Source organism: Euprymna scolopes, chromosome 14 (assembly GCF_053919585.1).
Source record: "Euprymna scolopes isolate OS-2025 chromosome 14, ASM5391958v1, whole genome shotgun sequence".
NCBI lineage: Eukaryota > Metazoa > Mollusca > Cephalopoda > Sepiida > Sepiolidae > Euprymna > Euprymna scolopes.
In genome coordinates this window covers 87,045,808-87,060,869 of record NC_136495.1, presented here as the reverse complement: position 1 = coordinate 87,060,869, position 15,062 = coordinate 87,045,808, and the positions used below count along the sequence as shown (strand labels likewise).

General features: G+C 37.0%; 1 protein-coding gene across 1 annotated transcript; it reads left to right on the top strand.

Moving 5' to 3' along the window:
- Window positions 1–9,754: 9,754 nt before the first annotated feature.
- On the top strand, window positions 9,755–14,775 carry LOC145293146 (uncharacterized). The gene is made up of 3 exons (XM_080139569.1): window positions 9,755–10,639; window positions 14,220–14,355; window positions 14,613–14,775. Exons 1-3 carry the CDS (start codon window positions 9,982–9,984, stop codon window positions 14,758–14,760), a joined length of 942 nt encoding a protein of 313 aa, XP_079995695.1. The 5' UTR covers window positions 9,755–9,981; the 3' UTR covers window positions 14,761–14,775.
- Window positions 14,776–15,062: the final 287 nt, after the last annotated feature.

The following is a 15,062-nucleotide window of genomic DNA, read 5'->3' as shown; positions in this document are numbered from 1 at the left end:
AATCATAAAACCACTCATAATCACTTTATCTTTTTTTACTCACCTTCACCCCAAACAAGGCATGTTGCCACTTGGACGTAAGGGGCTACTAATTGGGACCATGATGAAGAAAGATTAAGATGTTGGTTTATGTTGTATTTGAACTTCTGTGCACCAATACAGTTTGGGAAGCAGGAGTAGGAAGGGAATTCTAAAGTCTAGCCATTCTTGGGAAGAAGCTATTAGAGTAGAAAACTTTCTGACATTTAGGGCCCTCAATAGTGAAAGGGTATGATTTTGTTGCTAGGTGAATTTGTTGGGGGTATGTACTTTGAGAGGGCACAAGTAAAATGAGTTCATCAGAGCACATTCCATTAAAATACTTATAAAACAGGCAAAGGGATGCAACATTGCAGCTATGGGACAAGGGTTGGAACCTAGTTGACAAAGTGGGATATATTAGATTGGAGACTCTTTTTTGGACTATCCAAGAGGGAGGGACTAGTTGTAGATGCACCAACCTAGATGTGGCAACAATACTCTATGCATGGGTTAATGGTGACCTTACAGAGGTACAGGATACTCTCAAGTGTGAGTAGTTTTCTAGCATGATAGAGGGAGCCCACCTTCCTTGCCTTTGCAATGTCCTCAATGTATTTGTCCTACTTCATATTTTCTGTGAATGTTAAGCCAAGGAGTTTGAAGGAAGAATTCTCATGTAGGGAGTTATTAGTCATGGATATCGGTGGTTGGAGAATCTTCTTGCAATTGTTAAAGGAGAGCAGCTTGGTCTTACTAGTATTAAATGTTACCATCCATTGACATCCCCATTCTTCTATAGTCTGGAGGTCATTTTCAGCTATAGTCTTGGATTTGTGTACATCCATTCTTCCCTCATGCATGTTGTATCATCAACAAATATATCCATCTTGGACACAGTATTATTGAGGTCATTGATGAATATCAGAAATAATAGTGGTCCAAGAATTGATCCCTGAGGCACTCCTGCATTAATGTTGTGCTGCGTGGATGAACATCCATCAATGACAACCTGAGTGGTCCTATTGTCTCAGGAGGATTTAATTATATTTAGTATTCATCCAGTTATACCGTATGATTTAATTTTCATAAGCAGCCTCTAGAATTGAAATTAAAGTTTTCCTTTTAACTGCCAAATACCGTTAAATGTTCATGCAAAAAAAAAAAAAAAGAGGTTTTTCTTCTTCAGCTTGTAACGCTCTCGGCACATACAAAAAAAAAAACAACAATCCTTTTTCTCTTCCAGTTTCGACGTTCGTAGAAAATCCGTCTTTCTTTCTTCCCACTGACACGCAAATTAACCGTACGTTTGAACGACGTTGAGTGAACAATTTTCCCAGCTTTTATATCCTATCTAGAAAAAAAAAAAAAAGGAAGAGACAGGGAAAAAAAAAACAGCTTCTCCCATCATGCCCTGCCTTCCCAAGATGCCCTTCATGTATGAGCTAGCCATCCTTCCCTTCTTCTTTCGCAAAGAGCGATGCAGATACACCCGTTACATTTTTTCTTTCTTTCTAACCATATACCCCATACGCCCCCTCTGATCTTCGAGATCAATAAGACACTTCATAATCCTTCATCCAAGTAGGCCGCCTCCTCTCATGTTGAGGCCTCTGAGGTACAACTTCTTGGGGGTTGACGTTTTCAGGTTCACTACAAACATTCTTGTCCAGTTGTAAAGAACCACAATGTGGGGCTAAGTCGAATTGGGGTGCATCGTTAGCTTCTTGGTGGATCTCGACTTCCTCCTCTTCACTGCCATCACTGTGCACCGGCAGGGTTACACGACGCAGGTCTAGGATATGCCGGGGAACGCCATTCACCATCACATTGTTCTTCGACTGTGTTCCTGTTACGACCCCCCCCCCTCCCCCAGCGAGTGATACATTTTGCATAGGGGGCTTCACCCACACGTCCTCACCCACTTTAATGGTAGCATCTTCACCCTCAATTCCTACCGTTTTGTTGCACGGATGCTGCCACTTATATGCGAAGATGGCTCTATGAGGCACAGTTATCTGATCTTCGGTTAGATGTTGTACCAAAACACTGCCTCCATGAGTTTCCACAACAGCCTTGATGGTGCGATGATTCCTCTCCACTATCCCATTGCCACTCGGCTGATACACTGCCCTAAAAAATTACCTTACTCCCCACCTATCACACACCTCTTTAAAGGCTTCTGATCGGAAAGCGGGGCCATTGTCCATTAACAGTTCCTCAACCGGCCCTCTTTCCAAAAATATTTCTTCGATGGCCCCTCCGATCGCCCATCCAGCTTCTGCCCTAATCTCTCTCCATATGGCAAACTTCTCCGGTCTACAGTCGACCATCGACAGATACAGCTTATGGCGATAATGGGTCACATCAATGGCCAATCACTTCCAGTCTTCTGCAATGTGCAACTCTCCTGCTTCGTGTCTGGATGGTCCGGGGTCTATCGATTGGCACTCCTGACAGTGCTCCACTACCTCCCTGACCTCCTTCTCGGTGGTTTCCGGGTAAACCTTTCTTGCCAGGAATAACGTTCTCGACCAAAGTGGTGCATTTCATGTAACTTTAACTTCCTCCCCTGCACAGCATACTGAGGAAACCTCCTTTCTCTCTTGCAGCCAGACCTTCTTTACCCGTGTCATTCTTTTCTGATGGGACCAGCATTACAGATACCTTCAACTGGAATTCCGCTATCAAATCTGCAAGTGCTCCGAGCCTGCGCTTGATCAGCATTTCTGCAGCACCTCTGGTCCTAACTCTCTTATCGCCAGTCACTGCCGACCTGATCCATGAAACTACCATTGCCGAATCGGATTTGATTTCAATTGTTTTCAATCCCCCACTTCAGGGCCAGATTGATTCCTTTCATAGCGGCCTCCAGTTCGGCTACGTTGATATGGGAATATTCGTTTTTCTTTCTTAGCCATGCCGCATCTTCCACAGTTACACCTCCCATATCTAATACGACGCCCAATGCCAGACTGCTGGCATCGCACCAAATCACCCCTGCGTCTCCGCCACCGACGTACCATTCCCCCTTTACTGGGTCTTCTTTCGTCACTCTCGCGATGATTTCTTGTAGCATGTTCGTGACCTCCTTTGTCACACGGCCCTTCCAGCCATCAGTGCCCATTTGTCGTTTAATAAAGCTGCACGCTATCCTGAGCCAACTGGCTCCCACCAGTCTCCCTCAGACCGAGAAGAGTTCTCGTTTTGTCAGGTCAGTTCCGATTTCGGGTATTGCATTCCCTCGTCTAAAGACAAGGCTTCCTTTGCCATCTCGGCATAGTTTCAACCCCAACGCCGTTCCTCCATCCAGGGACTCTGCCAGTTTTGCAGTCAACCCATACCTCGCAACATAACCTCTCACACTCTCCGCTGTCACCTCTGCTTCCTCCACGAGAATGCCGTCAATGTATGAACTAGTGGCCTTGTTCACTGTACAGTCTTTACTCAGCACTGTCTTCAGCATGGCAGTCATAATTTTGGGGGCTGAGCTCATCCAAAGCCTAACCTCGTCAGGCAATACATCTTCCCCTTGTACCGGACCAATTGATGTTCCCAGAGTTTTTCATCTACATGGATCTGGAGATAAGCCAACTTCAGGTTGACAATCTTAGTGGCCCGCTCCATCCTTCTCCATTTCCTCATAACCTCTTCGCATACGTCAATCCCCTTTCCAGTGTGGCAGGCTACGTATCTGTTTAATTCTCTGAAATCCAGTACAGGTCTAACTTTGTTCTTGATGGGTTGAACAACCGCCCGTTATGGTAGCACTCCTTTTTCTCCCTCTGTCCATGCTTTCAGAATTCCCTCCTCTATCCACCTCTCCATTTCTTCCTCGAATCCTTTTCTTATTTCTCCTCGCAGTGTTTTCTCGTAGCAGCTTACTTTGTTTCGTAGTTCCGGAGGCCCGGAGATCCATTTCCATTCCACTGTCCACCTCTCACCATCAAACCTCGCCAGGAAATCCTCGTCCTCGATGCAGCAAGCCTCTGGTTTTTGTGTTCTGATATTTCTATCACCTTCCACTCCTGCCATTCCTACTGCGCTGAGGCGTCCAAAAGTTACTTGACTCCCTCTCAACGTAGCGACCCCCAGTTGGTTGATCGCACTTGCACCTAAAACCACATCATCACCAACCAGACGATCCAACACCAGGGTTCAATAGGCACACCTTGCACCAGTACTTCCGCTGTTGTCTCTCCTAGGCATTTCACCTCCCTGCCATCCACGGTCTTAATACTCCTGGCTCCGCTCCATGATTTAGCGACATTCTTCGTTACCAATGTCGTGGTGCAACCTGAGTCAACAAGGGCCATGGCTCTCTTCCCATTAACTACTACCGGTAACTGAAACGTTTCGTTGTGCGCCATTTCCACATAGAAGGGGGAACCACTGGTGCAATGGCTCCCCTTTACTCGTTTCCCTGATCCCATGTAGCAACGCAATAGCGGCTAATGTGCCTCACTCGTCCACATTGGTAGCAGATGACCCCCCCCCCCAGTCTCGGCTCTTTGCAGTCCTTGAGCAGGTGAGGACCCTGTCACCGAAAGCACTTGAAGGCAGGTCCCCCTCCTGTCGCCTCGCTGCCTGTCTCTCGTCATTCAAGTGGGGCCTCATGCACTTATTTTCACTCACAGCTGCAGCCACGATTGGGCCCTTGACATTCTTGACTAGGACTCTGGCGTGGACTAAGAGATCGTCCACTTTCATCGTATTGATCCCAGTGATTTTCTGCATGTTTGCAGAGATTTCTTCTGGGAAGCCATTCACTAGGTATAGCTTTACCATCATCTCCAGACTCCTCCCCACGTAACCAGCCAATCCTGCCAGTCTTCTGATCTCCACAGCAAATACGTCAACAGACTCGCCGGTCCACCTCAAACTTGCAAGCTTGCCGAGTGCTTCAAATGGACTCTCAGCGAAAGCCAATTTCAGTCTTTGCTCCAGTAAGGCAAGGTCTCCCTTATCTCCATCGCGCATCTGCTGGTAAATAGTGAGGGCTTCCACTCTAAGTAGAGTGGCAGCAGGGTGCCCATGTCTTCGATTTTTTACAACCTTACAACCATCTTTAATTTTTCCAGCCATTTAATTAAGTCACCCTCCCCAGTGAAGAGTCTCAACATCTGAGTTGAGTCTCCTGTTTGATAGGCCGAAATAGCTTCTAGTATTGAGATTAAGGTTTTCCTTTTAACTGCCAAATACCGTTAAATGTTCATGCAAAAAAAAAAAAAAAGAGGTTTTTCTTCTTCAGCTTGCAACGCTCTCGGCACATAAAAAATAAAAAACGACAATCCTTTTTCTCTTCCAGTTTCAACGTTTGTAGAAAATCCGTCTTTCTTTCTTCCCACTGACACGCAAATTAACCGTACGTTCGAATGACGTCGAGTGAACAATTTTCCCAGCTTTTATATCCTATCTAGAAAAAAAAAAAAAAGGAAGAGACAAGAAAAAAAAAAGATTCTCCCATCATGCCCTGCCTTCCCAAGATGCCCTTCGTGTATATAAATGAGCTAGCCATCCTTTCCTTCTTCTTTCCCAAAGAGCGATGTAGATACGCCCAGTACATTTTTTTTTTCTTTCTTTCTAACCCTATACTCCACACAACCTTTCATGCCAGGCTTTGTCAAAGGCCTTCGATACATCAAAGGTTACAGCTCTGGCTTCACCCGCCTTATCGAGTGCATGGTATATGCGTTGAGATGATTGTTAAAATATCTGTCTAAATCTCTACTGTTTGTCAGAAACATTAGCTTTTGCAAGGTGGTGGACTTGTGCTTCATTGATTAGCGTCTCAAAGATTTTAGTGAAGAGGGGGAGGAGACTGATAGGATTATAATTGTTTCTCCAGAATTCTTGTCCACTGTTACCACAGAGGCCATCTTCAAGAGGGAAGCAGGATTCATCAAGGCATTTATTGTAGAGTTTGGAAAGTATAGGACTAGCTCAGCTGAGTATTTCTTAATTAGTATAGCAGGGATGAGATCAGGCCTACATGCCTTGGAAGTGTCTCAGTTTTTTTTATATTGCAGAATGAAAAGAGGTGATTTTCAGATCATCAGGTGTGGCTTCCATCCGCATAGGGAAATTGCTTCCTCTTAGTGCACCGTGATGGGTCCCTAACTATAGCAGGCAGTCAATTGATTTTATTGAAAAATGGGCGATTTCACTGATTTTGATGACAATAAAAGTATGGGAGTGTGAAACATTCGTTAATCATCATTCAATCCCGGGTAATGTTGAGTCTCCCTGCTAGTAATAGCTCATTTTCTTTCACAATAAAAAAGTTATAATTGCGAATTAGGGAAAAACATAAACAAAACAAAAGTACTGATAATTTCATAAATATAAACTAACACAGTACCTGATTCAAAGTTAGCAACAAGCAGTTGTTTGGTCAAATTCTTTTCCTGATATTCAACTTCATCAGTAGTATAATTCTCAGCGAGGGTTTAAATTTCACAAGTTTATTTATTAGATTGTTAGGTGAAAGTACAGAATAATTAACAAAGAACCTTCCTCTTCATGGCTTTCTAAATGATAATGTTACTATTTTAACACTGTCAGTAACTTTTATTGGGTGGATTTCTGCCAGTGATTTGTTTCATTTTTTTATTTTTAAGTCCTTATCGAAACTCAAAAGATATGACTCATTTTTTTCTTATTCTCACATTCCACCAAAACTAAATAAAGTCTGCAGTAAAACAAACCCAAGATTCCTATTATAAAAATGCTTTATTTAATTATTTGTAAATCAACTTTGCCAATTTTCTGTATAATAACATGTTTTTTAACAAGTAAAAATCATTTTGGTACAAGAAAATTAAAAGCAGTGGCTGCCAACGATTATATCAGTTAATGTTCTATTTTCAAGACTTAAACAATAAATTGAATTTTGGTAAATATGAGAGAGGTAAACATTTTTTAGGCTTTTTCAGATTATTATACATAAATATTTGTTATAAAATAATTAAATAAAACGTTATAATTATTTTTCGGTGCTTCTATAGAATTTGAACCTAATCAAGCCGACTTTTTCACAACTAAAGCTAAGGAGACTTAGTCCTATTTTAAAGGGGAATGGGAGTTTAGCCTGCATTTCTCGAATGATCCTGTTTTTCTCTTGTGCCATTTTTACATATTTATTCACTTTCCCATTTTATCCGGTGCCATTTTTATCGAGCATATGCAAAATTCACTATTTGTTGTTTTATTTGTTTTTTTCAGGCTGTTTGCACATAATCGTTTGAAAAATGAACCACATATTTATTTTCTGGTGGATTAGATTAGGTTGCAAAATTCTAATCAGAACTTCAATTGTTTCACAACAAAAAGTTATAATTGCAAATAATATAAATAAATAAAAACAGGTTGCAATAATTTGTTCGAATTTTTCAATGTAATCACCGTAAGTAGAATCTTATTGGAGGAATGGTAGTTAATGATCTTAATCTAAACATTTGCTATTATTAGTAGTAGTTAGGTACAGGCAAAATGAATACGGATGCTCAAAATGTATAAACATTTTGACCCTTCCCTTTACTTAAAAATTCACCAAAAATCAGGAAATTAACCAATTTTAATGAAATTTTCAGTATTTATCAAATAATGATCGTGGAATATAATAAACTAATTATTTTTATTTAAATCTTAGTGGAAATGTATTATTTTATTTAAATAAAAAATACCTTTACTAAAGTTATGGTTTTCAGTAGTAAAAAAAATACGCAAGGATTTATTTTGGCCTTTTTTATACAAATAAAGCATCATAATTTGTAACAATAAAATAAAATAATTTTTATAGGAACATTACGAAAAAAGCCTCTAAAGTCCTTATTAATGAATTCAATATAACTCAAAGAAAAAAGAATTTCTCAAACTACCGATATTACCATTGAATCAAGCATTGTTTATTTAACATTTTCATACAAAAAATTTATAATTACAAAAAATATTTCTACTTTTTTTTTTAATTACAGGTTTTGCATAATTTTTATATGCAAGATTTTAATAATTTCCTTGCTTGCAAGAATGTGAAACTTTCGGCGTAACATATTTGTTATATAATATTGAACAATAATTAAAAAAAAAATTAATTTAAAAGCAGGAACATAGAAAAATAATTAAATTAATAAATGGAAAAATTTATACAAACGTTCAGAATAGGAATGTACGGATGCACGTCTGGGGGGAAAAAAATTATCACACCCCTTCCTCCCTTTTTATTACATGACGTCATTTTCACAGTGTTTCAACTGGCTGAAATTTTTGGCCTCTGTATATCCCATGTTTAGAAAAACTTCAATTTGTTGCATTTTGTGAACAGCAGAATCACTCGGTTTTGGGCTAATTAATTTGTTTTGTACGAACAAGGTGTTTATTTTTAATTCAATATCTTAGGACTTTACTAATTATCTTTGAAATAAACCCAAAAAACTAATATTTATCTTTTAAAGGATTTTTACAATGAATTTATTTAACTTCAAAATTTAGCTGAATTGAGTAGCTCGCCGCGAAAACTTTTCATAACTTTTTTTTTTTTTTTTTTCACGTGTACAAATATTTTTTTCCTTTTGGAAATTAAGTTTAATCCTTAATCTTTCAAATACAATCAAATAATAGTCGGAAACCTACAAAAAAGATTATAAATCTGCTTTCAAAACTAGGTCCCCCTATCGTTGTCCACCCATTTTTGCCCGTACCTAGTAGTAGTATTTCTGTATTATGTTTTTCATTTTTACAGGAAAACAAATCAATAACCAATCAAATCTTAATTAGGATAAAAAATATGAACATTTCTTGATAAATAGAAGCCACAGAATAGTTTGCACTCCGCCCCACCGAAATTCCCATGTTAAGAATGGGTTTTCTAAATAGCAATATTATTATTTAGAAAATTATTTTAATATAGAAAGAAGGATTTTGTAAACTATCTCTTTCTACACCATCCATACATATTGCATATACAAATCCTTGATTATTTTCCATTGTTTATGAAAAAATTCAAATAACATTAAGGATGAACCTTGCAAATCAGCTTTGTTTTAAACATTAGAGACAAATATTCAGAAAGATTTACTCATGTAATATACGTCCATTACCCTCACCTCCGTGTGCATTTTACGTTTTACAAAAATAAATATGGACATGACATAGGGTTTTACAATAATGAGAAAGAAATTTTCAAGCAACAAATCTCTAATTGAATATTGAGAAAGTTCAAAAGAATCGGAATCAGTACTTATGCTGGAATCAGTACTTATGCTGGAATCAGGAATTTAGAACAGAATTGGTAATTGTATCGGAATCAGCAAAAAAACTTTGGAATCTTCTCATCAGTAGTTTCTAGGCATGGCAAGATTATCATCTTGAAATATGCTTAAATTATTTTGGCAGAGATAACTTTGATTTATAATTAAATTCTTACAGTCAGTTTCTTTATTTTCTAAGCAAAAGAATTGATTCATGTATTAAACTCACAAAATTGCATTTACATATTTGAACAATTCTATAGTTGATTCCAATTTGAATAAAATCTGAAAAGAAGTAAAACAACATTTTAGTGCCTTTTGATTGTTTCTGTTTTGAGAATTTAATTTTTTTTTTTATTCTTGGATTAATAAATGAATCATTGTTTATTTCTATCAAACATAACCATAAACATTTTTCCCATTGAAAATTCCATAATTTTTGTCTTCCATAATTCCATAATTTTTGTATTAAAATTCTATATTTTCTATTTCAGCTGAATCCAAGAAGGAAGGTTTTAAAATTCCCAAAAGTAACTCTGATGTATCAAAGTCTGTAATACCAAATGAAAAATCTTCAAAGTCTTCAACAGCAATTGTATCTGCTGGTGCCAGGCCACTTTACAAGATTGTTTCAAACCAATCGGACAATTCTGGCAAAATTGAGGCCAAAAAAGCGGCAACAAAGGTATCACCCCAACTTGATTTTAATTCTCTCATGAAAATTGCCTCGCAAAAAGCTTCCAGTTCAAAAGCTTTGACTGCTAACTCTATTAGCACTCCAATTTCTAAGAATCTGTCTGATCGTCCAATGACACAAGAGGAGAAAGAAAGGCATCAGCGTATGACCTCAAAACAGTTCAAGGAATGGTACAAATATGGCACAAGTCCACCGCGACCAGAAAGCCCAGTAGATAAGGTTCAGAAAAAAGAATCTATGGACAGCAACAAAAAAGATAAAAGATCCACAGAGAGTTTTTTGGAAAAAAAACGACAATCTTCTACAAATGGTGATTCCAAAAAAAGATCTTCCTCATCTGACCAAAAGGTTTCTTCTAAATCTGATGATTTGGCTGATAAATATAAAATGCTTGAACTAAAATATAAAGCCCTGGAAGAAAAATTAAAACAACAATCAACAGGAAGTACCAAAGAAAAAAGCCAGAAATCGTCCATCCAGAAATCATCATCCTCATCAAACCAACCAAGCAATTCTCAGAACAAAAAAATATCTAGTAAAACTTCTAGCAAGTACAGTGTTGAAAATAATAACCTTCTCATTTGTCGACCAACCGATAAAGCCTCGGAAAAGCCCAAGTCTGCATGGGATAGAATTTACGACCAAATACAAAAATCTGATCCAATCAAAAAACCGGGTAAATCTACAAATGTTTTTTTTTTTTATATATATATACTTATTTGGAATTTTCATAAATGGTATATTTTTTATCAGTTTATATATTTGCTTTGGCTATTTCTTGTATTAGGTTGAAGAAAGTTCTTGCGGAATTTTTAATTTTGATTTCAAATGATATGTTTTCAAATAAGTTTTTGCTATAATACCTTTTCATTTATATATCATTTTAAGAGTTTTTTGCTCTATTTAATCATTTAAATTACAATCATTTTAATACAATTATGTCTTTTCAGAATGGTGAATAGAAGATAAAAAAAAAAGCAAATTCACACAATTTTCTTATTTCAATTCGAGCTTCTGAAACAGCTCATGATATCAATGAAACATTTGGCCCAGGAACCACTACTAAATGCATAGCACAATGGTGGTTTAAGAAATTTCATAACGGTGACAAGAGTCTTTAAGATGATGAGTGTAGTGGTCAGCCATTGAATTTTGACATCGACCAATTAAGAGCCTTAGTTGAAGCCAATGTTACTGTGATGGTCATTATCATGTATTGAGATACAATACCTCATAACATACAATATAACAGTGGTATCAGAAGCGTCTGGAACAACTAACCTTTACAGATATCCCACTCCTGTTATACAATGAATCCAATCAATAGCCATCAAGCCTTCCAGTAAATAACTCTGAAGAGAAACCGCAGCATTCTCCACAGATCAGAAAAACCAGGAAGACACACTTCAAGGAGCACACTTCAAGGAGCACACACTTCAGAGATTGTTTTATAGCCCCAGATCTGAAGGGGGCAATGTTATATTATGAAATACAAGATCTCCATCGAGCCTATAATAACATAAAAAGCACAAATTACAGGAGCAAAGACACCCAAACAGCAGGAGCAGCCAGTGATAACACATAAGCAAAAATGGCGCTGACTTGTGTTTCACTTCAACATTCAATCAACTGCTAACAACACTTTAAATTGTCAGAAACTATGTTTATATTGTTGTTATAGGCTTGATGAAGATCTTGTATTTCATAATATAACACCAAAAACTTGCTTCTGAATTAGATGTAATGTATACAACAATTTCCAACCATTTAAGAGAGATTGGAAAGACAAAAAAAAACTTGATAAATGGGTTCTTCATCAACCAAAAGAAACACCGTTATGAAGTGGCATCTTCACTTTTACACAACAAGAACAACCCGTTTCTTGACTGGGTTGTGACTGGCAATGAAAAGTGGGTTCTTTATGATAACCATCAACACTCCACTTCGTGGTTACACACCGACAAAGCTCCACGACACTTCCCAAAATCAGAGTTGCACCAAAAGAAGGTCATGCTGACTGCGATAGGTCTCATCCATTACTGTTTTTTTTAATGCAGGTAAAACTATTACGGCAGGAAAGTACTGTCAACAAATGAAATGCACTAGAAACTTTAACACCAACATCCAACATTAGTCAACAGAAAAGGCTCAATTCTTCTTCACAACAATATCCGCCCGCATGTTGCTAAACCGACCCTGCAAAAGTTGAATGAATTGGACTATGAAACTCTGCCTCATCCACCATAAACATCTAGACACCTTTCTGCATGAGAAACGCTTCAGAAACGTAAGCGATATCAAAAACGCTTTAGCAACTTTATCGCCATCAGAATGCAAAATTTTTACATTACTTTTTTTTACGTTATACACTTGTTTTGCGTTGGCAAAAATGTGATTTTGATGATGCTTTTTTTCAATCAAGAAATTTTTGTTTGAGCCAAGATGTTCATCTGAATTTAAAAGTTAAAAACCGTAAGAACTTTCTTAACCTGATATTCAATATTGGCAAAACTGGTATTAGACACATTTGATGGCATGAATTCTGATCAAACCAGAAAAAGAAATAATCAGAAGAAATATAGGAAATCATCTACAAAAATATTTGATTCTAATTTTGTCATATATATGATTACTAACACTTTGAAAAACCTAAGTCTGTGTTGATATGAGAAATCATAATGTTCTCCACCATCCCCTCCTCTCAGTTAACATGCACAATTCTGTCTGCTGGCTCTAATCAATATATACTTATTGGGAAGGCATTTTCTATCAGGGCTTTCTCTTTTTATGTATAATTTCCATTTGTAAAGATTTTGAAGAATCTGAAATATATTAATTTTATCTGGTACTCCATTTTAATTAGAAAGAATTTTGAATCATTATTAAATACTTAATTTAATAATTTAAATTGATACTGCATTATATCTTGTGTGTCTTTTGAAAATAAAAAATTCTATCTCTTGATAGAGAACTGTTCAACCACCTCAGCAGAAATAACCTACTCAGTTACATGTAATATGATTTCAATTTTGCTAAATCTATAGCTGGTGTGCTAACTGTAATATCACATAGAATTAGTGAATCTCCTGACATGGGCTTCATTTTTAGCTCTTGATATATCATAGGCTTTTGATAGAGTATGGCATAAAGGTCTACTTCACATGATTTCCAGCTATGGAATGACTGGAAATGTCTTCTCAATTATTAAATCCTTTCTCTCTGATAGGCTTATAAGAGTAGCCATCAATGGGCAGAATTCAAAAGCTCATAATATCAATATTGACATTCCTCAAGGTTCCATCCTAGGCCCAACTTTCTTCTTGATCTGTGGCAACACTTCAGAGGCCAGTAATAACCAAGATCTCTCTGATTCTGTTTCCTCTGATCTTGAGAACATGGTGCAAGTGGTAAAAGGTGTTAATTTTAATGCATCTAAAACAAAGCTTCTCTTTTTTTTTCATCATAATCACTCTGACTCTCACTTGACCCCAATTAAAATGAATGGCTCTTGTCTTGAGGAAGCATTATGTCTTGACAAGCTTCTGGGGCTGACCTTCACTTCTGCTCTGAAATGGAACATGTACATAATTCCGTTGCGAAGATCACTATAAAAATTGTTAAATCATTCTACTGCTCCAGTACGTATTTCACTGCTGATGTAATCCCCTATCTGTATCAGAGCCAAGTAAACCTTGGGATGGAGTACTGTTGCCACGGCATGCCCTATCTTGCCTTGATAGAGTTCAAAACTGGTTTTGAAACCTAGTACAACCTCTTTCCCACAGAAGAGGCATTGCGATCCAATCTCTGCTCAATCGTTATTTTCATGGTAAGTGCTCGACTGAACTCCAATCTATGGTCCCCATTTGTCAAACTTTCACAAAAAACGTTTGACTAACTACAACCACTATCAAAAATTTCCCCCACTGTACCTAAATCTAAACACAGATTCCATGAACAAAGCTTTTTTTCCTGGAACTGCCTACCTGTGGAACACTGTTCCACTGGCCTGCTTCCCAGCTGATTACAATATAAACAAGTTCTTGATGAGCTGTCTCCTTAAATAATCCAAATTCTACCCAATCTACACCATTAATGATTACTACACTACCATCTTACATTCATCAACTCTTATCCTTAAGTGGCTTTTGAACCTTGGTTAGCAGTGATTCCCTTGTAAAAAAAAAAAAATTTTCAAATTACAAAATATCCAAAAAAACAAATATTATTCCTGGCGCATTTACTCATCTTTGTAGTGAAACGTAAACGTGTGATAGACAGTGACGAAGATGAAGACATGGACGACTTCATCGATGACGAACCTATTGAAGATGAATACTCCTCTAATTATTCCAAATGTATCAGAGAAATATTTGGATATGATCGAAGAAAGTAAGTATCTCTTGTTGTTTTTGACCTTGATGAACCAATACATACCATAACTTCACTGTTCGATGCATTCTACCAGTTGGGCTTTCATCCACAATTGATATGTTTCAAAGTTTGCTTCCAAAACACATCTATGTTTGTTATTAGCCAACTTTATTTATAGAGCTAATTTTTATTTTAGAATTTGAAAACAAACTTTTTATCATGCATCTTTTTAAATGTCTTTTTTTCATTTTGTCTCTTCTTCTATAAATCTTTAGATTTCAATATGATGATGATGATGATGATGACATGGAAACGAGTTTTGCTCAACAAATGAAAGAAGAGATCAGAAGGTTTGTATTTTTATTTCAATCGACAAAATCTTTTCAGTGCTTCTTTACAATCAAAAAACCAGACACAAATTAGAATTTATATATTTGCCAAAAATCATTGGATTGGAGTATGATTCATTGATCTTATTTTTTTAATTGTCTACAGGCAGTAACATATTGAATAGAATAATTGGTGGAAAAAGATGAACACATGGGTTATGTTATAATAAACAGTTTAATACAGAATTATAATACAGACAGAGGAAGAAAGATGAACGTAAAAATAAAACGTAGGAAATGAACGACCAAATACTTTAATTAGTACACAATATACAGTTTAACTCTATCAATTATTTTCTTCTACATTCAAACTTTTAACTTATTTTCATTTTGTCT

What these genes read in the sequence shown, in the direction of transcription:
- LOC145293146 (XM_080139569.1), top strand. Translation starts at nt 9,982, where the DNA reads ATGAAAATTGCCTCGCAAAAAGCTTCCAGTTCAAAAGCTTTGACTGCT. An exon ending in TGATCCAATCAAAAAACCGG is followed by an intron (nt 10,640 to 14,219) that starts GTAAATCTACAA and finishes TCATCTTTGTAG; the next exon opens with TGAAACGTAAACGTGTGATA. An exon ending in TTTGGATATGATCGAAGAAA is followed by an intron (nt 14,356 to 14,612) that starts GTAAGTATCTCT and finishes ATAAATCTTTAG; the next exon opens with ATTTCAATATGATGATGATG.